We start from the raw sequence: 24,563 nt of genomic DNA, 5'->3' as shown, positions 1-24,563 counted from the left end.
TAGAATTGCAGTTTTGCATCAGGATCATTGTTGTTGCTGTTGTCAAATAATCGAAGGATTTCCTGAAGAGCGCGGGAGGACGCATCAAGGCATGCCAGGATCAATCTGTTATTAGAGCACGGGGAAATTCCGTTAAGGATGCCGGGAGGCGCTAGCGACTGCTCCACGAGCAGAAGCGAGTATTTGAATGATTAGAGTGCTTGGATGGTATTTTCCACCAGGGTGGTATTGTTATTAGGTTGGATGCGGGCGGTGGTGGACACCTCCGCCGGTGACTGGTAATCTCGGTGGAAGAGTAGGTGAATGTTTAACAGTTGGTATGCAATACGGGTGATGATCTCTGGGTGGTCGCCCATTTGCGACTACGGTCTTGCCAGTTCTTCGCTCAGAATGCCTCGCACGGTTTGGCATAGGCTGGAAACACTACCATGTCCATTGACTGGGCTATGAAAGTGCCGGAGAGTCTCTGCACTCAAGTAGGAGGATGATAAGGAGGACTGACGCCTTACCAATATCTGAAGAATCTTGGATATTGGAACATGGTTAATACACTGGACGGCTTGCATGGTTTTTCGGCGAGGTTGTGTACGCAGGTGCTGGGGATGTCGGTGGAGGATTTGGAAATGTTGTTGGTGGATTGTCGGACGGAGATTCAAGATACGAGAATACATGCGTACTTGCCGATATAAGTTTGTTTTCCAGACATAATTGAGGAGAGTCGGTGACTACTCATCACATATGTGGTGTACGGTCAAAAGCCGGAATGAGACACCGGCTAATGGTTAGGAAGTGATCACGAGGGTGGAATTACTTATTTGCTATTGCAGCTATTGCAGCTATAATTACTGCAGTATACCTGTTCAGTCATTAAGCAAATAATGTACAACTGGAACTGTGCATGTTGGTGCTATCGAGAACAATTCTGAGATCCTCATGAACTCAACTTTCAGGAAGCGCAGCATCTATTGAAGATTCTGATTTTAAGCCTTATTCAAATTTGTCTACGAAATTCATCTTGGTTCGGCATACAACCTAAGATAGAGCAGCAGCTTGAGCTGGTATATAGTCTACAAGCTTGCAAGGTTCAAAATCTAAGACAGTTGCCCTAATTGCCGTATTCGGCAACCACAGGGTGGATTCGTATAAAAGTCAAATTGCGTGGCTTAAAAGTCGAGTTCATTCCCATGATTACATTTTCATGTTCATATTTATCATAGACATTGGGTATTCACCAAACGCCATGTACACAACTAACAATAGGATATTTCCGTTCGCTGGGTCAAGAACATCACAAGAGTCAATAAGGAAAAGAAAAGAAAAGAAAAGAAAAAATTGGTGAACAGCCATCGTCAGCTAACAGCACTCGTACCCATGTTTCTTCCGCTAGCTAGCAGGGAATTCCGCCATACTGCATTCCCATTCGTCATTGTTGCCCGGTCACTACTACTCGTAGTGTCATCACTATTCTGACGCGGTAACATAACAGGTTTGACCTTGGTCCCGACAAATCCTCTTCGATCTCGGCCCGTCCGACCACGTCCAAGCCAGTTGTGTTTTAAGGTCTTGGTTAATGTTTCGATGCGTTCTTGTGCTTCGTCCCCGCTTTGGATGCTAGCTAGCACGCTAAAGCATTGCAGCATGCGGCCCACAGTATCCGTGATGACGTGCGATGAGTCTGCGTTCTGGTTATTGCGGAGAGTTTGAAGTTGGCGTTGGGACGGTGATGTAAATGACTGGAAGATCAATTGGTCTGGGTTGGAGGAGGTGTTGGATGTTGCGCGACTGCGGTTTGCGCTTGCAGAGTCAGAGGAGTAGCTGCCGGCGATGTTGAGAGATGATTGCTGAGAGTTGAAGCTACTGTACGTCGGATCTAGGGATGCGGCTGTGCCCGGTCGACCGCCGCTGCTGCTACTGTTAGAAGTAGAACTTAAGGCACCAATGGTAGCGTTGATGGTGTCTAGACTCAGGCGGGAAAAGATGGCATTTAGTGCTTCGAAGCGCTGCAGAATGACCGTATCGCGAAACGCGGTTAGAACAATCATACGAACGTCGAGCTCATCACCTAGGGAACTTTCTTCTGTGTCTCCATTTGTAGGCAAGGCACCCCAGAACTCTCTGGCTTCTCGAGCGTTCATCACGGATCCACGGCCCTTGAATTCGAGATCCAATGGGAGGAAGACTGCCTGAATGAAGGGTAAGATCGTTCCGAATGCTAACATCCATATCTGCATCAGATGAGGAACGAGTTTTTCATCCGGAATGCCACTAAGTGAATGATTCAGCGTCGAGAACCCCGTATGCAGTAATTCTCGAAGATCTTCTACAATAGTCGGCATCTGTTTTTGGACGCAGAGTTGAATATGTATAACCACGAGCTTGTTCAAGTCCTCCACAGCAATGCGGACATCGCCACCGTCAAATATAACCAACAGTTTAGCCTTCAGGAAATCCCAAACGTCTTCTGCCGTCATATTATGCAAACCGAAGCCCTGGAGAGTCTCTTTGACGCTGTCGTTACTGATCACGCTTCCCAGGTTGCCCAGAGAGTTTCCGTAAGGTGTAGCTGAGCCGCTAATGCTAGAGCCAATACCAGAAGGCCATTGAGTATCTATAGAATCCCTGCTAGCATCGTATGCAGTAGACACCATAGCTTTCTCTTCTCGCCTTTTTTCTCTCAGAGCTCGACCTCCATGAAGTAGATCCAATCCTGCTTTCGGAAAACTTGAAGAGGACGGCCCGGGTGAGGACGGAGCAAAGTTATAGAGAGATTGAGGTGCGTTCGGGTCTAGAGGTTTCGAGTTGCTGGAAGCGGATGATAATGGCAAGTAATGGTGGTCGTCTTTGAGTTTGAGCTTTTGTCGTGATAGGAAATGGTGTTTATGGATCTTCTCTTTATCCTTCTCCTTCTCCTTCTCTCCCTTATCGACCGGCACCACCGTACTCGCGGATGCATTCGAGAGATTATACATGGAAGAATTGTTGGAGCTCACCTCGGTGAGATTGGTCGTAGACGCACTAACCATCTTTGACAATCCGCTTGAACTGCCAAATCCGAGTTTACTGGGAGATGATAGCGCTTTGTCCTTGCTGCTGCCCATCCAGTCCCTGTCCCTTGATATACCAATATGTTTCGGTTTGGAGAATAACTTCTTCCTTGTCTTTTCTGTTTTCTGTTTCTGATCTACCGCATCTGCCCCCGCTTGATGTCGCGGAAACGCAATACTGGCAGCGGTGGTAGCTGCAGCCACACTCGAACCTATAAGTCCGTTCTGGTATGCATTGCTGTAGAACCCGCCGACTCCTGCTCCTGCACCACCGCCCGTTGTTGACGCTGATGTAGTTGTATGAGGTGCTAGGTGGACCGGTGGCGGTGATTCTCGACCACCTTTCCGAGTCTTTAGTCCATCCTCGATCGGAACTGTCTGTGAACGATGCCGCACGTGCTGTTGTTGAGTCGACTGCATAGCCGCTTGGGCAGCAATTTGCGAAGCCGTTAGAGCCGTCATGGTATGATCGGCGAGACTCGCGGTGGGTAATGAAGGTTCAAAGAAGCCCTGTGAATGTTGTCGTGGTCTGTGTCTTTGTAATTCTGGCAGCGGGGCTCGTGGAGATGGTTTTCTCGAGATCGGATCATTCGGCGGTCTCAACGGTGAATTTGCACCGACTGTTGGACGCGGCTGCGCAGTCGAAGGTAGAGATACGTTACTGCTATTTGCACTTGCATTGATAATACCAATTGACGATGTCCGAGGAGGATGGGGGGAAGACGGAGTATTGAGGGAGCGGAGAGGGCCTTTCGGGCGATTGAGTGTTGTCACCCGCGATGAAGAGGATGAAGCATCACTGTCGGACGAGCCAGGTCGGCCGCTATGAGGATGGGATTGGGGATTTGGAGGTTGGCTTTGGTAACGAGCGTTGTCACCCCGAGAGTCAGGGCGGCTCGCGGGTGATTGATGCATTGTCAAGCGGTGGGACTAACACCCAGGCAACGGATGATGCAGACGATCACTGGGACAGCATGTTGATAGTGATCCTCCTGTAATCATATATATAATAATTTGGCCCATGACAGAACTCGAGAATAGGAAGAATCAACGCATTCCGTATAGGAGTATATGTGTCGAGTCTCAGGCTGGCAAGTTGGATGATGATATCTAATCCGGGGCTGAGACAAAGCCGGGCGAAATTAATATTAACCTACTTTTAGTGGACCCCTCCTTCATCTCCAACTCATCTCCAACTTTTTTCTTTTCGTATTCTGGGAATTACTTCACTTTGGACTGCATTACTTTCAAAAGACAGGACTAAATTGGAACAACAAAATGACAACTCATAAACCAGCAATATCCGCAGCCTACTCCTCCTCCCAACCACCGCACACCTCATACACATTCCGTCATAAGATCGCCGCATCTTTGGAGACGAACAGCCCACAACAATCCGTCGCTGCGAAGAAGGCTTACCTCTCTGAACTACGTGGTTTGGTTACTCTCGTTCAAGCAGAAGTAAACGTGTTCCTTACCGAGAGGATGGAAGAAGATAAGAAAAGGGCCGGAGAAGGGACAGGCAAGGATGCGGAACAAGAAGCGAAGGAAGAGGAGAATTACGGGGAGGAGAATGTTGAGGATGATGCCTAGAAAATACGACGGCACTTAGAGGAATAGAGAGGAATTTTCCTACACTGGTTATGCTCTTGCTTCAGGCTTCAGAGTCGCCGACAACCGACATCTATATGATTTTTCATTGATATTCGACAAAACAACTCCTCTCCAATTTGGGTATCAACTGTACACGGAAGAAATCTACACGACTTCATGCTAGAAACATGCAAAAGACAGAAACAAAACAAACAGGCAAAAAATCCCGAGTCAAATGGTATGAATTTATGATGAGACGTGTGAGATATATAATGCACCGAGCGAGAAAATAATCACGGCGCCACTTGATTCGACGTCAAACGATTTGCGCAGCCAAGATGAACAACATTACTGCTATATCTGGTGTTAGTGATCGTCCTCGTTACAGTCTATGATAGCAAAAGGAACGTACTCTGGAAACACACTGATGACGCTCCCACCCAATCTCTTATGGCAAATGCCACATGCGCGCTCATCGGTAATTGCCACATGTCGACTCCGGGCTTTATTATCGTTCGGGAGGCCCTCTCCCACCAAAAGTTGAGCTTGGGTCTTTATGTTCTGCACCTTTTTTAGGTTCGCGACAATGCGGGCCTCGTTCACAATTGAGCTTGCAGCACGAATTCGGTTGCGGAAATAGAACTCGAGCTCCTGCACTGCGATATCTTCAGGGATGAGATCGAGAGTCGAGTTTGCGGGTAGTCGAGACCCATGCTTGGCAAGGATATCCAATGCTGGGCCGTATTGCGCTTTGTAGCCATGTGGAGGAGAAAGGTACAAGGATAACAATGTTAGATAGATTGTTGGTTTGGTGTTGTCAGCATCTGTGGGCGCTAGACGCTGGGATGGAGCTACCTCGGCCGTACTCGTCTCCTCTGTGATGTGGATGTGATTGCAATACCTAAATTGTGTGAGATATACTTCATGAAAGAAAATGCGTCAAACTCACTCTTCGGCCTTTTCATGTTCCTTCAATTGGAACACATAGATTTCCAATGCCTGCCGATGCTGTCCCATCTTACTAAACACAATCGCTCTAGCTTCATAAAAATTCGGATCATCGCGAGGCAAAACGTTCAACATCTTCGCTGGAGAATACTGAGAGCTTGATTTCAGGAACTCCAAGAACTTTGTCTGCCAGAGAATATACGTCTCCTTCTCTTCTTCGTTGGTCTTCTCGTAGGACTTTAGGCGATCTAGGTAGAGGTGTAACAGCTTTTGATGTAAATCCGGACTCAAATCATTCAGCTCGTCGATAACATGTTCCAGATAACGAATCGCCAAGGCGACATCGATCTTCTCAAGGAATTCAACGACTCGATGTCGAGGCAATGTCTCTGCATTCTCAGTATCAGCCAGGAAGACATCCATACCGAGCTGGGGGTCTTCCCGTAGAGGCCATTCTGCAAACTCAAGAATTAAATCAATGTACTCCGAAGATAAATGCTGTAAATAAGCAACTGTCCGTTTCGAACCACGGAGCTGTGCTGTCATTGAGTTCTCCTCTTCTTCTCCATCTTTTGCCTCTGCTTGGCCGAACTTGAGGAGCAATTCTAACGCCCGGCGGTGCATCTTCTTGCCGTAGTAAAAGTCGATCAACTCGGTGTCGCGGCCTTGTTCCTCTAGCTTTTCCATTACGACGTCCGGATCACAGAAGTTGGCGATTCGGAATAAAGACCCTGCCAAGCTGGGTGTAGCATACATGTGAGCTCTGAATAGTGTTGTGTCAACTAGTTTAGCACTTTCTCGTAAACGATCCCCAAACTGGACATCGTTGACATCTTGCGAAAGACCGAGTAACATTCGCACAGACTCTAGAAATTCGTTATTCGCCCCGTCCTGGTGTAAGGATTCAGTACGTAGAGAGCCATCTGGATTGAGGAACCTTTGAAATCGGCGCCTGACGTCTGCTAAATAACCTTGCAGCTCGCGTACTGCATTTTTGAGATCTTTTCCTTCTGTTCGAAGCTGTCAGTAATAGGCAAATCACACGACTCGGACCTTCACATACCCAGCTTTTTATCTGTCTCTAAGATTTCACTTGATTTCCCTCGAATGCTACCGTCATCACTGCCCTCCTCACCTCTAGTACGAAGAAATGAAGTGAGAGACGGCGCATACATAGAAGTTTTGGCAGGAGATAAAGTTTCTATAGCGAGTACATCTGTGACTGTCTGTACTCCATTCTGACCTTTAGATGTGGTAGACTCTTCATCATCAGATTGACTTGTGTCCTCCTCGACAGTTGATAGATCCCCGGCAATGACCTTTGGATAGAGTCTTATGACAACCTCAGGAGGTGCTGAGACTTCCGCAAACAGATCAAGCGAATCACGGTACTTTCTGAGATCGAACAGTTTCTGGGCCTTTTGCAATTGTGCTTCACGTAATCGACCTGCTTTGTCCGTCAAAAGTGCGTCCTCAAGCATATTGAGGAGACTAATTGCTTCATCTAGATACCCATATTCAACCAACGCATCAATCTGGTCATCGTAGCTTAAAGCTTCCATCCGCCAGATAACCCGGTCGCTAGCTACTAGGAATCCCTTCCCGGCGTGCGCCAAACTAATATTCGGTTGTGGCATATGGAGCAGACTAGCAGAAGGGAGAGATATCGATTGCAAAAGAGACAACGTATCCGGGTTTCGAACTTCCAGTGTTCCCTTTGAGGGCTCCTGCAACGCCAGAAGATACGGATACGAGTAACCGAGAGCTTCGGGAGCGGTACTCCATGGTATTTGTCGTTTCCCTAAGGATTTGCCCTCGCTATCGATGAAATGGGTGTTGATATCCTTGGCTAGAAGAACCTGACCTTCACTTAATCGAGTGGCTAGAGGCTTTGGTACCATCCCTCCCATCCCGATGTAGCTCATACTGGCGACTCCGACGCCGCCTAATCGGCTTGATTCCTGTCCATGCCCGCCTCCGATGCTTCCAGGCCCAACGATGTCATTTGTCTCCTTGGTCTCAATATTCACTAAAACATAATTTGAGCCCAGACCCGCTATCAGTTTTGTCCCGGATATCCATGTCAAGGTTTTTATTCCGCTAACGAGAGTGATCTCCGTCACGTCAGGACCTAATTCCATGTCCTTCCAGGTCCAGAGGAGAATCTTGCGTTTCACGGCCACAGCCAGACGGGACACGATCGACGGTAAATCATTCTCCACATCATTAATGACATTCGACGTCACGGTAAATGTGCTTGCTCCTTTGGTTTTCGTAAGCTGTTCTTGCAGCTCATAGCTCTGCAAATCGTGCAGCGAAATATAACCACCAGACAACACAACTAGGATATTCGCCTCTTTAATGAATGCAAATTGTTCGACTTTATACCGGGTAAATTTCTCGTATTCGCGTAGTAGGTCGACCGATTTCACTGTAGACTCTTCCTGCTCGTCCTTTGCGGCGTTCTCGGGTGTATGACCATTTCCCTCGGCAGTTTTAGGAGTCTCAGTAGCCTCATTGACTCTATATACCCTGAGGTTACTATTGTTTAGGCCGACAAGTAAACGGTCACCGTACGCGAGAATCGATTCGATCTTGGATTTGTCGCGTTGTTTAAGTTCGACGAGCGGTCGCGGTTTAAAGGCGGATAACATAGCTATGGAGAGGAAGGGGTCAAGGTATCGCGCCTTGACAGAGAGTTCCCACTGATTATATCAGTCATGATCTATGAGCAGGCAAGCATTTTGAACTTGTGGCTTGGTTGCGGCCGCGCGAAGAAGTGTTGCGAACTGTCGTCCAGTGTTCGGTACTGCAGAGATGGTAACTACAGCAATAGAATGATGAAATGGCTTCAGCTGATGTGTGGGGCATATATCTAGCTGCGGGAGCTCTATACTATTCTAGGTTAGGGTATATACTCTGCCACCGCCCGTATCACCTATATAATCTAGCCTATTCACTACACCACATATCCCAGCATTCCATATCAGTAATTCATATACGACAGCCAAGGATGTCAAATGGTCTGTAATAGTGATCTAAGGGACAATTGACGATTTCTCATCTTGGCCGGTGGCAATATAGGGCATTACTTCCAACAGAGAATCTGTCCATGTAGTAGTCCAACCCAGCCATCTTCATCCTGCACAAAGTCTCGCCATGCCACTGCCATCTTTTCCATGTCTTTTTGAGTCGCAAATCCTTCCCTGACTGCGTTTGTTGCAAACCCAGATGATCTGGCTCTCTCTTCCATCAATCCACCCCAATATTTTCGCTCGTCAGAACTACTAAAACACCAGGATCCGGTACTCTTTTGTATATTCCTGGAGAAACCCTGCTTCATTTGCCCATACATGCATATGGCTTCCTGCATCTATGTGGTTTCCTTTCGCTCTTCGTACCCGGTCGCCAAGCTGTTGCCAGGCCGTAAGGCCTTCAGACTCGGGGTATATTGTTGACGAAACACACTCCCGGGCTGCTACAATTCCACCTTGCTTGATTACACGTCGCATTTCCTTAAAGGCCTGGACCGGATCGGCAATAGGCTGCAAGACCTGATGTGCATGAACAATATCGAAAGTATCATCGGGGAAAGGAAGGTCGTGTATATCACCAATCTGGAAGCTAACATTTGACACTTTCTCAGAGTTGGCAAGCTCCCTCGCTCCATTTAGTGGATCAAGTACGTTTTCCACACCTACAACGTATCCAAGTGGTACTTTTCCTGCCAGACTGATTGTAATCGAGCCTGGACCACATCCGACGTCGAGAATGCTCATGGTCGGCTTCAGGTGAGGGAGAAGGTAAGATGCGGAGTTAGGCGCGTTGCGCCAGGAGTGCGTCCGGAGAACGGCTTGTGAGTGATCATTTGTGTAGCTTTGAGACATCTTTGGTGTATGTCTGAAACTGGTTTGTTAAGAAAGCTGAAATGAGAATGCGTGTACGAAATGGCTGATAAGGCACTAGACGCTTTATGTTTTGTGTTGCCAGAATCCGAGGTCATTCTCATCTCCGAAGATGGCTGGAACCGAAGCTGAACTCCGAAGGCAGCAGGGTGTGAGCTCCGGAGATCATATTAACCTTAGATCTCGTTGCAATGACAATGTTTTCACTATCGCAGAATCAGATCTAGTTCTCCAGATGACAGTGTGCTGCTTAGGTGGAAAGCTGTTCGATCTATGGAGTGGTTTCCCATAAGCAAACAGTAGAGTGCCATTGTGGCTTGTATCGCTCAATTGGAACGGATGATATTTCTCGCTTCGCCTGGTTGCTACATGAGATTGTTGTTCCTGTTTATAAATCTCCACCCAGACAGAGTTCAATTATTCTCCGTAGTCATCTATTGGAAAGGAGACATTTGTTGCACTTGACTGACCAGAGCCAGCCGCATGTATGACTCATGTGGATGTCGAAATTGGATATAAGCACAAATTACCCAGAAACAGGCTACAAAGGGAGCGAATAATCAGCGAGTAGAGGGCTTCCATTGCATATGTTACCTGGGTTGAGGAGTACAAGTTTTGGGAGTATACTGTATGTAGGTACGATGACTCAAGTTAGGGCTAGTATGCCGCCCGCTCAGGTCCGCCGCTCCAGTCCGCTCGTGTCCGCTCGAATTTCTGCACGACTGATATATTACATCCATAACTCATCTTCATGTGGAGAATAGGAAAAGTCTGTGAAATGATGAAAATGACGACATGGTCCATGATTCCAACGTTTGAGCGAGGTATAAATAAGTCGTCTCAACCCTCGATATGAATTGATCTTCCCGTGCATCTATTCATTCTTAACCTTCTCTCTTCTATGCTTTTCATCTCCTTGATCCATAATGGCGAGTAACGACAATCAGCTCACGTGGCTTATAACAGGGTCCTCCGCAGGCCTTGGAAAGATTCTTGCGGCACGCGCACTCGAGGCAGGGCATAAGGTCATTGGTACCTGCAGGAGTCGGAAAAAATCACGCGCAGCCCTCGAGCCCTTAATGGGAAAAGGCTTGGAAGTTATTGAGCTGGACACCTCAGCTCAACAAGTGGAAATAGAAGCGAATGTGAAAAAGGCTCTGTCAATTTATGGCAAGATCGATATACTGGTGAACAATGCCGGGTATGCCGCACTTGGGCCGCTTGAACGATTCACGTAAGACCACCGCAACAGCTTGACTCGTCTTAAGATGTATGAGTACGTACTAACATGATATGACTTTGTAGGGACGAAGAAGTCTTGAAGCAGTTGAGAACCAACACTCTCGGCCCACTTCATGTTGCCCAAGCTGTCCTCCCCAATATGCGGTCAAGAAAGTCAGGGATGATCGTGAATGTGAGCAGTTACGTCGGCATGCGCGGCGACGCAGCAAATGGCGTGTATGCTATTAGCAAATTCGGACTCGAAGCCTGGTCTGAGTCTCTCTCAAAGGAGGTTGCCGAGTTTGGTATTTCGGTTCTTGTGGCGGAATTCGGGGCTTTCAGAACTGGTTTCTTGAATACCAACGCATTCGTTCGAGCTCCAAAGGATGTGATTTCTGGATATGAAGGCAGTACTGCCGAGAAAGCATATGCTGGAATTCTGCAGGCAGATGAAAAGCAACCCGGCGATCCGGAAAAGGGCGTGGATCATCTGTTTCAAGTCATTATGGCAGGTGGGTTCCTGGGTGGAAGAAAAATTTTCAGGCTCCCCATCGGAGCTGATGCAGTCGAGATCATTGGCGATAAAGTGCAAAGTGTACAACGAGATCTTCAGGTAGCAAAGGTACTGGAAGAAAGTGATAGCACTGCTCTCTAGTTAAATGTAGCCTACTACGGCCATTGTCAATCAAACCAATTCGTGTATTGAATCATTCAAAGAGAGTAGATTTACCAAGTAAAAATTCGAGATTGAAATTTCATGTCGATGTACCGCCTATAAGCCAGATCCGTGGAGTCAATTAATCAAATGGTTCTGTCTGACTCTAACATCTCGAAGACATCCACGCCTCCCTATGTATGACCAATCTCGAAGAGTATACCGTCTTGCTTCAGCAGCTCCATAAATCCATCTGTATACCAATCGCATTAGAATATTTCCATTCTTATAACGGACCTTCCACATACCAACAGTTCTCCAAACCCTACCGAGAGCTTGCAAGATCTCAATCATCTCGCGCAGCTGAGCAGCTCTATCACTACTCTTTTCTTCCCGGTAAATCCAGGCACATTCAGTAATAGCCAGGTAAATGCATTGACAGAATAAAGGATTCACTTGAAAAAGGCTTCTATCATCTGCAACTGAAGCGAACCGTAGTATCTGTCGTGAGACATAGGCCATTTTGTCGACTACTTCGTACAGACCGATTAAAGAGGTCTGCTGCATGGAGATTTCTTCTGCTATTCGAGATGTAGAATCATGTTCATTGCATCCATATATGTCGTATAGCGTGAATCGAGCCGAACAGACAAGGGCGAAAGCAAAAATATGATTCTTCTCAAAGTCGTTCTCCACGAGAATTTTGTCGTTTAAATATGTCCCTAGCGAGACAAGAGCTTGATGAAGCTGAACCGCTTCTAAGAGGATGGACTGACGATCAGTGAACTGAGGATCCCCATCACGGTGTTGGATCACATTCCCCAGCAAATGTGCGGCTTGACACGTGTGGGCGAAAAGTCCAATGGGCAGATCCGCCTCTATGCGGTCAACAAATAGAGGGTAGTTGATACTTACTTGACCACTGTCCCATCCATCCTCGGTGCAGGGAAGTAAGTCCCTATTTGTCGGCTTAGGAGTGGCCAAAGGTAAGCCCGTAACACCAAGGTTCAGGAATCTGCGAGTTTATCTAAGCATTGTCGAAAGTTTGGATCATATTTGCGCTCTCATACCTGTCTAATAACATGATAGCCCACCATATTCTCCTTTCCTCTTCTCTTGCAGTCCATGTATCCGGCATTTCAAAAAGCTGTTTTTTGTCTCTGTTCGCAAGCCCCATGAGCATAGCCAATCTTGCCACTCGAGCAACCTGAACAAATGCAGCTGGATGAAGACCATGTCCAATCTCGTAGACGCATATTAAAGTCAGAGATTGAAGTAATTCTAGTGAGACGAGGCCACGGGTCTCTAATTCACCGGCAACTTCCTTCGCTTTTAAATAAAGGGAGAATGCAATGACTTGCGGTAGCTTGTTAGGAGACGTGCCGAGTACTTTCATACTCAGCACCAACAATGAGAAGTGCACATCAAAACATGAAACTCCATCACGCAGTCTCTGGATGATTTTCTTCGGACTAAGGATAGGAAGCCACTGGTGTATCCCAGAAAAGAAGAGACTGTAGACTACATCGATGTCTTCCTGAGAACCAAGAAGGCAGAGAATGTCGTCAGGTGTCGATGGCCTCGCTATTGAATTCCAAGAGATTGGTTGGCACAGCCCCGAGTCTAGGAAATACCGGGACTGAGATAAAGCTACCTCAAGGGACAACAGAAGTCTCGTCCCTGTACCTTCATTTCGATACGTGAATAATTGATCACCATTTTCATCTTCATAGCGGCATGATTTCCTCAGTCGTAGACACTGGAACCCTCCATTAGCATATAAAAGTACTTCTCGAAAGCCCTTTGGAAATAGTACCAGGGAACATGATGGAAGATCTCGAGAACATTTTCGCTTCAACGTCCTAAAAATGAAAGTAAGTATCCAGACCGCCTCTCTTAAGAATCGAGTTCGAATGTATGCATACCGGCACTGCAGACATGAACGCGCAGCTTGAGATTTATTACGTTTCTCCATCTAATTTTACAGAGTGGTTTGCTTCTCCAAGGGAGATATTTCTGTTAAAATAACTAACTAACCGATCTAGTCAAGCAATACCGTCCTTCACCGCCTGATACCCGTTATCACCTGATGCCCGATTTTGCTTCAAAACACGAAAAATCGCGTCTATTTCAAAGCGCGATAAATCAACCAATATGGATAAATACGAGCTTGCACTTGAACCTTTACATTCCTTAAAGCCAGAAGAAAAGCGTAATGTTGCTTTGATTGCAAGAACATATGGTGTTGATCCCTCAAATCTTAGAAAACATTTTCGCAAGGTTACGGGCCCAAAAGAAGCACAATACAACAATCAACGACTATTGAACGAAGGTCAATCTCAAGCACTTATAAGATGGATAAAACATCTTACCGAAAAAGGCCTACCACTACGAATTCGATGCTGGCAAATTTTGCAAGAGATATATGTGGTAGAAAGCCTGGAAAGAACTGGGTTAGTCGCTGGTTAATCTCATTCGGACCAGGTTATTTCTCGCTATTCCACGGGCCTCGACATGGACAGGAAAAATGCAGATAAAGCATGGAAATACGCGTTATATTTTGAGCTTCTTGGTCGGAAAATTGAGCAATATAATCTTGCTCCAGAACAAATCTATAACATGGATGAAAAAGGCTTTATGCTTGGGATAATGACAAAAGAGAAGAGAATCTTTTCTCGGCGCAAATATAAGAAAGGAGGCCACAAACAGTTTCTTCAGGATGGAAATCGAGAATGGATAACTACAATTGCTTGCATTTGTGCCAATGGAAGAGCTATATCGCCTAGTTTAATCTATATGGCAAAATCAGGCAATATCCAGGATTCATGGCTTCAAGACTTCAATCCTAAAGAACAAAGATGCTTTTTTGCAGTTTCAGAGTCAGGATGGACCAATAACGAGATTGGATATCAATGGCTAGTTGATGTTTTTGATAAAGAAACAAAATCTCAAGCAAGCAGGGGGTGGCGCTTCTTAATCCTTGATGGCCATGGCTCTCACGTCAACATGCGATTTATTGAATACTGTGACAGGAATAGAATATTATTGGCAATATTTCCAGCTCATGCAACCCATACTTTACAGCCTCTTGACGTCGCTTTATTTTCACCTCTTTCCAAGGCTTATTCGGAAGAATTGAAGCAATTTTTGAATGACTGTCAAGGATTAACACGACTTACTAAACGTGACTTTTTTCGGCTTTTCTGGGCAGCTTAGATATCATCTTTCACATTCAACAATGTCAAATCCGCCTTTGAAAATACAGGGTTATATCCTTTCAATCCTGAGTACGTTATACAACGTTTTACCAAAAGTCCTCAATCCCGGCCCTCATCAAGTGGATCTACAGCTTCAATTATCCAACCAGAGGATTGGAGACATCTTTCAAGGATTGTGAAGGAAGCTGTTAACGATGTTTATGATAAAAAGTCAAAAAAGCTGAGCAATGAGGTGCATCGTATTCAAGCTGAGAACGCCTTGCTTAAAGCACAAGTTGAAGGCTTACAAAGGACTGTTGTCAATCTCAAAAAGCGCCAGAACAAGAAAAAGCCATTATTATTGGATTTACATTCGGAAAAAGAAGGTGGTGCTATCTTTTTTAGCCCTTCCAAGGTTCAACAAGCTCGAGATCTACAACTTCAAAAAGACAAGAATACCGCGCAAGGACAAGCCCGTAAAGATGATAAAAAGCTTCAACAAAAGCTTGCAGCCCAAAAGTTGGAAAGGATTGAAAAGGCTCAAATCCGGCAAAAAAAGCGAGAACAGCGCCAACAAGAGGCTGCGGAAAAGGAACGTCAAAAGGAGGAGCAAAAATTAGCTAAGTTAGCTGATTTACAGCTTCAAAATGATGTCCTCACTACTACCAAGCCCCTACGAATCAAAGGAACCCAAATTCGAAGCAATCCAAGCCGAAAAGCAGTAATGAGGCCAAAGAAGAGGTTATTGAGGAGGTTATTGCTACAAATCGTAGGGGGCGGAAGATTCGGCTTCCTGTACGCTATCGCTAGATAAAATTGACACTGTTAGATTTCCTGTATCTTATTTACTAATACACTACAAAATTATTATATTTTATTATTATATGGTGTTGTAAATTTTCAAAATATTTCATCTGGTGGTCCGCCAAAATCGGGCATCAGGTAGTAACGGCTATCAGGCGGTGAAGGACGGTATCCGTCCCGCCAAAGATCTCCACGGGTCATGTGACTATTTCGCATCTTCACTGAACTCTTCCAACGAGAAGGTATTATTATTAAGGTATGAAGCACATAGCTACAACAAATTATAGGTTGGTAATCTGTGCAAATATTGATCCGTCATATATTATTCTCGCCTAATAAGAGGCAATCTGACTATACTAGTATACCTGTGTATTCACCTTCCGGGAAAAGTAGTAGCACAGACCTAAACATGTTGATTCGCCATATTGACAATACAGAAGAAAGCTTCAGTACATCTGATGTATGCAACTCGTATGTACAGTCCAAATCCAACGCCACGCCATGCCATTTTGAGATCCAGCTCAGCAAGAAGGTGACCATTGCTGGCACTAAGCAAATATTTCTGTGGGAGAGGAAATAAACAAGAATAGAGTTGAGATCAAGTCGGCTATATAGCATGCACAGGGGAAGATCGAGTCTTAAACCTATCATTCGGATAGATCAATGGTTTGGCTGAGTGCCATCAACTGGGTCTTGATGTTTGGCCGAGGAGCCCTTGCCCCGCCACGTGGATACCGCTGGAATATTGGCTTTGAAGCGCTGCTCCTCTGTTCCATATGCCCTGGGAGTCAGTTTGATCAATGTGTGGAGCGGGACCTCCATCCACGGACTCTGCTCTTGGGACATATTATGGAAGTAGGAATAAATGCATCTCAGGACTGCTTGGTGGGTGACAATTATAATGTTGTCACTGCGTTCCAGCTCCATGATAATAGGCTCTAATCGTATGACGACGTCACGGTATGACTCTCCACCACGGTAACGGTAGTTATATTTATCTTCGTCTCGTGCGGCAAAGTCTTCGGGGTATTTCTCAGCAATCTCTTCGTATGTCAATCCGTCGCAAACACCAGAATCCAGTTCATCCAGAGCTTTCCATTCGAGCTTATCATATCCTGTCTCTGCAGCCAAATGACGTGCCGTTTGTATTGTACGTTTCAGTGTTGATGTCCATATAGTGAGTTTGGCACCAGGAGGAACGCCGGATTGCTTCAATAGGCCAGGAAGTGCGCGTGCATATGCTTCTCCGCGTGTAGAGATATCAGAATCACCGCCGATCTTTCCAGTCAAATTGAATTCCGACTCGCCATGCTATGGACATGTATTAATATTTGAAACATTCTCAAGCAATCAATATGAGATAGTAGATAACATACCCTAGATAGCCAAATAGACCGAGGTTTGATATGGAGATTTTGAATGTAGTAGACAAGTCTACTTGACAAGTAATCTTTGATCTGATTTATAATAACCGTAGATCCTACGTTTATCAGCTTAACGTAGGTGTAGGATTTTTCGTCATCGTCAATGGTTTCATAAACCTTCTCGTAATTGCGGATGCGATTTCGAAAGTCCTGGGCCGCTACCTCTGGATCTTGTCCTTTATAGTCGGGTGATGTCGTCTTGACCTCGAGTATATTATGCATTATAATCTCCTCGTCGTCGCACGACGACTCCACGAAAAGGGTCTCAATTCCCGCCTCAGTGCAAGTCTTATGAATCCAAGCCCGTCTCTGTTTTGTAGAGTTGGTGGCGTCAAAAATGCCAACGACACCATTGGATTCTTTAAACCATTTCAGCATATCCGACACAGCAGCCTCAGCTGCAGCCCATCTCATTTTCTCGCCTTCCGGGTTATGTGGATCGAAAAAGTTGGCTAAAGGATGAGGCGACAGTTTTCGACGGTATGTTCCTACATTAAATATGCGCGCGGAGATTCCGACCCAGGCGAGGTATCGCAAAGCTAATAGGTGTCAGTCATAATCACGAAATTGGCAGGGATAAACACCGACCTTTTCCCGCAATGAGACTCTTGCCTCGGGCGGGTAATCCAACCATAACAACACATATTTTCGTATCGTCGGACTGTTGAGAAACCGTTAGTCGCCATATTTTGGAATAGAGAGTAGTCGTGATTGAAAACACATTGTGCAAGTCAACGAATAAGGGTTCTGGAAGAAAACATGATTCGACACAGTGTAGTCAGGAGCGGTAGTAGTGAAAGGGATAGAATCATCATTACAGGAATGTGAAAGCGATGGTTATTTGAGCTGACAGTGCCAGCTAGACGGGTCATGGTGTTGATCGTGTCGTGAGACATTCGGTTGGGGTAAAGCTGGAGCCCCATGAGGTCGGCTTCACGAGCCAAACACAGTGATGTTCTCTCAACTAAGACGAAGGTCGAAGGTGGGTAATGGCGACTCGCTTTCAGCTTCAAAACAAAACTGAACCATATGATGTTCAAATTTCAAAAACCTGCGGTTCATGGATCATAACGTAGGACGGGGGCCCGAAGCTGCGCGACTGAAAGGTCGGATCTGGTACGTGGCTCCGGCGTGGATTGTGAGAAGATATAGGGGGAATAACAACGTCGAAATGCCATTGACCCATCACGAAGGCCGTTGTCATTTGTTGAGAATTATGGGGCATTTGTAGTCCACCAGAGTAACTTCTCAAAACAATAGTATCATCTGACACGACACGAGCGGCGATTAATAAAGAATAAGCAACGTCGATGCTGGCACGAAGTCGCACCGAGGCCAGACGTGTTGTTTCGCGGGTAGACAAGGCGGAGGATAGCCGATAATGGACAGCACGAAGCAGACCACCACGAGTTGAACCCGGCTAGAATAGGAGTAGATTATGATGGATTGATGGTATGGCGTGAGCTCTAGACCTGAATTCCTCGGTAATTTGTAGTCATCCACCGTAGGGCGGGTAGCTTCATCGGTTTTGGTCTGGGTAAATTTGTTCGGGTAAATGGGCGACGCATAACCATCTCCCAACTCCATTCACTGCTTGACGTGCTCATAATTCATTCATTGGCTTTCTCCAAGACTCCGACTTTTTCTGCCATGCCAACCATGTGATGTTCTGAAATAAACCTCGCAAAGAACAATCGAATATCACGAGGACTAGGCCATAGGTGATAATGCGGGGTGTATACCCCGGAAGTAGCGGTAGTAGGAGGGAGACATAACGTGACAGGAAAAGGAAAACCGAACGAGACAGGGTAGACATGTATTTCAGGGCCGAGTTGAAAAGCAAATGGAATTACTTACGCTAGCATAGAAAGTCTTGCTGGCCGATTCTGTGCGACCAGATTCCCCGGACGACATTATGGATGAAAGACTGGAGTCGAGGGTATAGGTAGGATATCACCGTGGCGTAGGAAGAAGAGGCTCCAAGGGTCGATGTCTGGGGGAATAATCGGATATCAGGTGTGGTCACGACTAGGAGAAGTTGATTTTGACGTCGAAAAAGAATGTTTGTTCGGTCAGTGGGTTTGTTGAGCGACGGCCGCCAAGAGAAGGTTGAAGTAGTGACGTACAATGAACTCGGAGCGACCGGGGGCGAGGATGGCAATGAAGCTGGCCGTGGATGGGCATTTACTGTAGATTTTCGTTATTGATCTTCCGGAGACATGGAGCGTTGTGTAAAGAGGGTTTATCCGATATCTCAAAGTAGTTGATGAGGTCGCGGGGCAAACCCAGAGGAAGGAGCTCTAAGCTGTGGCGGGGAAGCTACACTACGGAGTTGATAACGAGTCTGATTATCTTCACCACTCTCTATTCTTATTTTATAAAGGAACAACGACTGAGATATTGTGAGAAACTGAATTTCATGCCTTTATATTTCGTTGGCGATTATTTTATGCAACATATGCGAAGACAGATCAAAATAAATGCGCTATGAGATTACGCAGAGACAGTCGCGGTTTCAGGAACCTCGTTCTGAGAAGCCAACTTCTGCCTGTCCGAAATCATCTTTGTAGACTCTCCACGAGCTCTGCCCAGCCGTAATTTTCCGCCCCAGGGCCCGTTCTGGCCATCGAGGGCGGTTTGTGCTGCTGCGGCGTCTTCGATGGTTGCGAAGTCGACAAAGAGGTAGTAGTGGTCACCGGGCTCGAAGCGTTTTGAGGGATGGGGAGTGATGAGCTTGGAGATTGCCTCGCTGGAGATACGTCAGTCAATGGTCGATTACCAGGGGTATCAGCGGTCACAGTGATACATACAGGTTATATCCTTTGAAAAACCCTTGAATATCAGCGTCGAGGGCCTGCTTGTCCATTATCTTGGGAAGACCTCCGACATATAGACGACGGCTGTTCTCAATGTCATTTCCCTTGGTGTTGTTCGAAGAAGAGGTGTCTCTGCGTTGCCAGCGATCGACGAGCGTAGAGGGGGAACCAGTGTTATCGTTGAGCCGAGAGGGAGAGTTTTGTGGAGAGCGCGTCGATGAAGAGCGGTCCTGAGCTGACTTTGCAACACCAGGTTTGATCCTGACGGGTCGGCCCTGGAGATCTTTGCCATCCAATTCCACCATTGCTCGATCGGCTTGCTCCTTTGTGGCTAGTTCGACGAAACAGTACGATGGGTTGCGGCCTGTGAAAGGATCGATCGAAATATCAATGCGTTCGCTATGGATTAAAAGGTATCAATCAGCCGACGCGCGCACTTCATATCAGTAATACCCCGCACATTGAATATTCTCCTGCTTCGAAGATAGATTCCACGTCCTCCCTCTTGGCCGTGTAGGGCATGTTGCCAACATAGAGCCGTCGACCCTCGGTGATAGATTGGGGTACCGGTTGCCATGACTTGTTGTGGAAGGGGGAGCGAGGAGAGTTACTGCCGGACTGGTGGTTGAACCGGGGGCTATTTGTGCTAGGGCTGTCGTCGCTCTTTACCCGCCAGTTGGCCGAGTTGAATGCTCGACCGGTAGTGCGGACGCCATTCGACTGCTTAGTTGGTGCTGTTTTGTTTAGTACGTATTCTGTTCGAGATTTTGAAAGATGGCGTCCATACTCCAAGGCTGTTGTTCGTTGGTTTGTTCCGAGGTGTCTGCCATGTTGACTATTGACTGTTGACCGTCTTAGCAGGGCACAACAGTCGTTGAGCGAGGTTTCAAGTATTCTGGTGACTCAATGCAGTAAAAATCAAAATAACTAGGCCATCCACTCACCTTTCACTGTTCTAAACTGACAGAATTGGCAATGCCCGCTACGAGAATGGTACAGTGGCCTCTTTCACGGCACTAGAGAATGAGATATAAAAAAATTTCCCGCCTGGGTGAGATTAATTTGTCGGCCCCGCAGGGATTTAAGGTGAAAGTAAATATACCAAGATAAAATCAACCCAACAAGCACGTAGAACCGGTTATATACGTATATAGTAACTATTTCAGTGATACGAATAAACAAGATTCATTCTCGAAATCATATAATTCCTTTTCCCCCTAAATTCCCATTTCTTTTCCTCTATTTAGATGTAATGCTTAAACTGGGTTAGCGTGGGTACTTAACTTGTTTTGGCTTAGTATAATCGTTGGGAGAATTTATCATCAATCTTTTCTCCTATTTCTCTTCTTATCTTAATCGCTGCAACGTCCTTGATCATAACTATAGGACAATGCCACTGTAATGTCTCATCGCCCAACAATTACAACTAGCCAGGATGAAAATCTATCTCATCCGGCATGCTGAGACTGTCCATAATGTGGGACAAGCTTGGTATCGTCTACCTTTCTCATCTCTACTTACCGTTCGCAGCATCAAGACACAGTGATCATTGACCTCTTCTTCCTTTCTTGTAAAGCAATATAGGGCTGGAACAACAGACTCCGCACTTACGAACCACGGCGTTCTGCAGATTCAACGGTTAGCAACCCATTTCTGTTCCGCGGCCGTCAAGTTTGAGCATGTTTTTGTTTCGGATTTGACGCGGGCGGTGCTTACGGCTGAGGGGATATGCAATACGAGCACTTCTGGTATATTGCCAATCGTGACTCCCTTATTGCGAGAACAGCATTTCGGATCTCGCGAGGGCCTCCGCATTCATGCGTCCACAACTACTGCGTCGCCGCCGACAGTAGAACCCGAACCTACCGAGTCAGAAGCCTCGATGCGAACACGAGCAAACAAGTTCTTGGAAGAATACCTATTCCCTGTTTTGTTGAGTCATAGCGGTGATCATACTGAAGTAGAGCCGGCACTTGCCATTGTGGCACACGGTATAATCCTTCGTGTATTATGGAACTGTCTTGTGCATGCATTTTCGCCGGAAAACGTATCTTATTCTCCCGAAGTGGCTACACTGTCAACGACAACGGGAGGGGTATTGATTCCATTTTGGAGTAATACGGGTTTTATGGAGTTATCCGTTCATCGCTCACTACCGACAACAAGTGCGGAAGTAGAATCGCTACTTTCTGACTGGACCATGAAAATATTATCAGTTGATAATAAGAATCATCTAAGAGATCTGCGACGCACAAGGGGTGGAATAGGAAGTTCGCAGCACGACTCGAAACAGAGGAGTATCGAGTCATTTTTCAAGCGATAACTTCTATACCATACATTACAAAGTACATGCTTTGAAGACAATGGGAAACTCAACATGATGACACCTGTTTCACACAGACCTGTTCCGAGATGAGAACTTGGTCTCGCCATGCGGAAAGTGAAATATCATGTCCAACTGCTGTCTGACTGAGTTCCCTTTTATCAAAAAGATGGACGAATCTAATATATTTATCATGAATCATAAATACATAACTCAACCCCAAAAGTTATATCAACATTCCCAATTCCCTATAACCATGCTGTTCCGTATCTGGCGGCGCATTTGGATCCTCCTTCTCATAAAGGACCTCCGGCTTTAGACCCTTCTGTCTAAAGATGTATCGCCTAATCATATAGGGGATTTGCCTCAATCCCCACTCAGCATGGAACCTCGTTGGTACGGAAAATACCTGATCTAATTCCTCCAGTGTTTTTCCCTTTGTCTCTGGCATAAACATTAATATCAGCCACCAGCCCACCACATTCCAGGCGCCGTACCAGGCGAATCCACCTGCGGCCGTGAACCGGGATGACAAGGATGGCCACGTCATGGCTAGGATAAAATTGAAGAACCACGTCGTAGCAGTCGCGAGGGACATGCCGTATGATCGAACATAGAGCGGATACGCCTCCGCAGAATACGTAAACGGCACCGGCCCTTCACCGGGAGAATACACGACGCCAAATAAGAATATCCCCAATGCAATGCAGCCTATTCGAGCTGTGTGATGGGATTCGGGGATATAGAAACTAAACCCCGTGAAGAACATGGATATGGCCATCATGGGGAATGTGGAAAGTAGTAGATTGCGTCGTCCGAAGGTATCGATTGTGTAGATGGCGGGTATTGCAAAGAGCCAGTTTACTACGCCCCAGCCTAGGGAGGCGCTGAAGGCAGAGATTGGGGAGAAATTTGCCTCGAGGAATATCTGTGAGGAGTAGTAGGCTATTACGTTGACACCGCAGAACTGGTCCTAGGTTAGTGGGATGTCTGAATTCAATGGACAGGGAAGAAGGGGAAATACCTGTTGCAGGAACATGACGATTTCAGAGGCAATTAGAGCACGACGATTGCGTGGCACAGTGATCATTTCGAGGACTTTATTCTGACCCAGTTTCATACTCGTCTCTGCTTCCAATAGCGTATAAATGTAATATACGTCTCTGGCGGCCTGTAACTTCGTATACCGAAGTCGACACATAGTCTGATATGCCTTGTCATATCGTCCTTTACTCATATACCATCTCGGTGACTCAGGACAGACAAACACAAGCACACACACCAGAATCGCCGGTATACATGCAGAGCCCATCATGAGTCTCCAATTGAAGCCACAGATATGAGGCGGATCGGGCACTTTGAAAAACGCCAAATCAGCAGCGTAGCCAAACATGATTCCGAACGCAGTCCACACCTGCCATTGCATAACAAGCGCACCCCTAATGGCGGGCGGACTTGTTTCGGCAGCGTAGATAGGAACAGTAGCTGATTTGGGCCCAATACCGAATCCCAAGACGAAGCGAGCGACGAACATGTGCCACCATGTGTTGACGAAGCCCTGCCATATGCAAGCCAAGAAAGAGATGACGCAGGTAATAAAGATTGTGCCACGGCGGCCGAACCAGTGGTTGAACGGGATAGTGAGCCAGCAGCCGGCAATAGCGCAGCATAGGTAAGGCGCGGAATTGAGAAGACCTAGAAGCCATGTAGAGCGAGGGTCATTGCCGTCGATGCCGAATTGGGATTTGTATAGGACTTGGGCTCCGTTGACCACGGTCTCGTCTGAATTCTTGTCAGAACAGAATATTTAATTGTGAACAGAAGGAAACATACCCATCCCCTGCACAGCAGCACAGATAGAACAAATCCCAATAACCACATACATCAACGCAGGCTGCGACCAACGATTCGTAAACTCCTGCCTCAACACCTGCAACTCCTCATCCGTCAAGCCCTCAATCTCCTCGAATTTCTCGGGTGCCTGCGCCAGCACAGCCCCCATTTCAAACGCCCTTATATCTTCTTCATCGCCGACTTGATGTGTAATACTGAACCGGAGACCTTGCTTTTTCAATTCATCATGCGTGAATCCAGCAAGTGGATTTGCAAGTTTTGCGTTTAGATTGCGGCGAGCGCGTTCGGCGGCCGTGAGATTTGTACGATGTCTTTGAGCTGTGTGGAGGGTGTCTTGCTGGGCGACGAATTCGAAGTTGTCGTGGTGATGATGTCGCCTATCGGCTGGTAATGGGAAGTGATCCCATCCGAAGGTCGATGGCATTTCTATTTAATTTTTTTTCCCCCTTTTTGAATATAGTGTCCAGGTTATATGAGCGCCATGGAGCTTTATTCTTTTTCTTTCTCGCCTATGTCAGTTTTGTGTGTTGTTGACGGTGCTCATTTCAAAAGATTGGATGATGTTTCACGGATTGCCGTAAGAGGGAGGTGCCTCAGAACGTGGTATAACCCTGTTATGTCAAGCGTCTGTGACGGATGGCCTCAATTTTAAAAGAATAAAACCAGTGGACTTTCAACTCCATCAACGATATACACAAGGCACGTATAAGTTGTAACTGAGAGATAATTCAGCAAGCAAAGCAGACCGAGAGTAATCCCGGAAGAGACGGTTAGTCAGT

At 46.4% G+C, this 24,563-nt stretch overlaps 11 protein-coding genes across 11 annotated transcripts, besides 4 other annotated features; 4 read left to right on the top strand and 7 right to left on the bottom strand.

Moving 5' to 3' along the window:
* Positions 1–1,160: 1,160 nt before the first annotated feature.
* TSTA_050120 (uncharacterized protein) lies at positions 1,161–3,959 on the bottom strand (the record flags this gene model as incomplete). Its single annotated transcript, XM_002485482.1, has 2 exons — positions 1,161–3,677; positions 3,702–3,959. 2 exons carry the CDS (start codon positions 3,957–3,959, stop codon positions 1,350–1,352), a joined length of 2,586 nt encoding a protein of 861 aa, XP_002485527.1. The 3' UTR covers positions 1,161–1,349.
* Positions 1,303–1,330: a microsatellite.
* Positions 2,886–2,915: a microsatellite.
* Positions 3,960–4,270: 311 nt separating the features above from the next.
* TSTA_050100 (vacuolar morphogenesis protein AvaB, putative) lies at positions 4,271–8,239 on the bottom strand (the record flags this gene model as incomplete). The annotated part of the gene is made up of 3 exons (XM_002485480.1): positions 4,271–5,538; positions 5,587–6,595; positions 6,649–8,239. The coding sequence occupies 3 exons, from the start codon at positions 8,237–8,239 to the stop codon at positions 5,004–5,006; spliced, it is 3,135 nt and encodes a 1,044-aa protein (XP_002485525.1). The 3' UTR covers positions 4,271–5,003.
* Positions 4,323–4,637, top strand: TSTA_050110 (uncharacterized protein; the record flags this gene model as incomplete). The annotated part of the gene is made up of 2 exons (XM_002485481.1): positions 4,323–4,479; positions 4,504–4,637. 2 exons carry the CDS (start codon positions 4,323–4,325, stop codon positions 4,635–4,637), a joined length of 291 nt encoding a protein of 96 aa, XP_002485526.1.
* Positions 8,240–8,673: 434 nt separating the features above from the next.
* Positions 8,674–9,498, bottom strand: TSTA_050090 (ubiE/COQ5 methyltransferase, putative; the record flags this gene model as incomplete). The annotated part of the gene is made up of 2 exons (XM_002485479.1): positions 8,895–9,498; positions 8,674–8,869 (listed from the first exon to the last, which is right to left on the bottom strand). The coding sequence occupies exons 1-2, from the start codon at positions 9,470–9,472 to the stop codon at positions 8,674–8,676; spliced, it is 774 nt and encodes a 257-aa protein (XP_002485524.1). The 5' UTR covers positions 9,473–9,498.
* A 772-nt stretch (positions 9,499–10,270) lies between these two features.
* On the top strand, positions 10,271–11,475 carry TSTA_050080 (short-chain dehydrogenases/reductase, putative). The gene is made up of 2 exons (XM_002485478.1): positions 10,271–10,724; positions 10,796–11,475. The coding sequence occupies exons 1-2, from the start codon at positions 10,417–10,419 to the stop codon at positions 11,364–11,366; spliced, it is 879 nt and encodes a 292-aa protein (XP_002485523.1). The 5' UTR covers positions 10,271–10,416; the 3' UTR covers positions 11,367–11,475.
* Positions 11,476–11,560: 85 nt separating this feature from the next.
* Positions 11,561–13,192, bottom strand: TSTA_050070 (uncharacterized protein; the record flags this gene model as incomplete). The annotated part of the gene is made up of 4 exons (XM_002485477.1): positions 11,561–11,619; positions 11,675–12,381; positions 12,437–13,133; positions 13,156–13,192. The coding sequence occupies 4 exons, from the start codon at positions 13,190–13,192 to the stop codon at positions 11,561–11,563; spliced, it is 1,500 nt and encodes a 499-aa protein (XP_002485522.1).
* Positions 13,193–13,520: 328 nt separating this feature from the next.
* TSTA_050060 (pogo transposable element, putative) lies at positions 13,521–15,377 on the top strand (the record flags this gene model as incomplete). The annotated part of the gene is made up of 3 exons (XM_002485476.1): positions 13,521–13,796; positions 13,851–14,550; positions 14,632–15,377. 3 exons carry the CDS (start codon positions 13,521–13,523, stop codon positions 15,375–15,377), a joined length of 1,722 nt encoding a protein of 573 aa, XP_002485521.1.
* Positions 13,593–15,179: a mobile genetic element.
* Positions 15,378–15,423: 46 nt separating the features above from the next.
* Positions 15,424–15,449: a sequence feature (AT_rich).
* Positions 15,450–15,667: 218 nt separating this feature from the next.
* Positions 15,668–18,853, bottom strand: TSTA_050050 (fructose-2,6-bisphosphatase). The gene is made up of 4 exons (XM_002485475.1): positions 18,649–18,853; positions 17,380–17,452; positions 16,744–17,330; positions 15,668–16,678 (listed from the first exon to the last, which is right to left on the bottom strand). Exons 1-4 carry the CDS (start codon positions 18,703–18,705, stop codon positions 16,028–16,030), a joined length of 1,368 nt encoding a protein of 455 aa, XP_002485520.1. The 5' UTR covers positions 18,706–18,853; the 3' UTR covers positions 15,668–16,027.
* A 97-nt stretch (positions 18,854–18,950) lies between these two features.
* TSTA_050040 (ribonucleoprotein, putative) lies at positions 18,951–20,800 on the bottom strand. Its single transcript, XM_002485474.1, has 5 exons — positions 20,552–20,800; positions 20,395–20,449; positions 20,068–20,341; positions 19,602–20,006; positions 18,951–19,540 (listed from the first exon to the last, which is right to left on the bottom strand). Exons 2-5 carry the CDS (start codon positions 20,435–20,437, stop codon positions 19,285–19,287), a joined length of 978 nt encoding a protein of 325 aa, XP_002485519.1. The 5' UTR covers positions 20,438–20,449; positions 20,552–20,800; the 3' UTR covers positions 18,951–19,284.
* Positions 20,801–20,968: 168 nt separating this feature from the next.
* Positions 20,969–21,930, top strand: TSTA_050030 (phosphoglycerate mutase family protein; the record flags this gene model as incomplete). The annotated part of the gene is made up of 2 exons (XM_002485473.1): positions 20,969–21,098; positions 21,192–21,930. Exons 1-2 carry the CDS (start codon positions 21,043–21,045, stop codon positions 21,928–21,930), a joined length of 795 nt encoding a protein of 264 aa, XP_002485518.1. The 5' UTR covers positions 20,969–21,042.
* Positions 21,931–21,936: 6 nt separating this feature from the next.
* On the bottom strand, positions 21,937–24,208 carry TSTA_050020 (MFS sugar transporter, putative; the record flags this gene model as incomplete). The annotated part of the gene is made up of 3 exons (XM_002485472.1): positions 21,937–22,897; positions 22,955–23,712; positions 23,764–24,208. 3 exons carry the CDS (start codon positions 24,206–24,208, stop codon positions 22,157–22,159), a joined length of 1,944 nt encoding a protein of 647 aa, XP_002485517.1. The 3' UTR covers positions 21,937–22,156.
* Between the last annotated feature and the right edge of the window lie 355 nt (positions 24,209–24,563).

The sequence above is a fragment of the Talaromyces stipitatus genome, genomic scaffold, assembly GCF_000003125.1.
Source record: "Talaromyces stipitatus ATCC 10500 scf_1105507295515 genomic scaffold, whole genome shotgun sequence".
NCBI lineage: Eukaryota > Fungi > Ascomycota > Eurotiomycetes > Eurotiales > Trichocomaceae > Talaromyces > Talaromyces stipitatus.
This window is presented reverse-complemented; position numbering and strand designations above follow the sequence as displayed.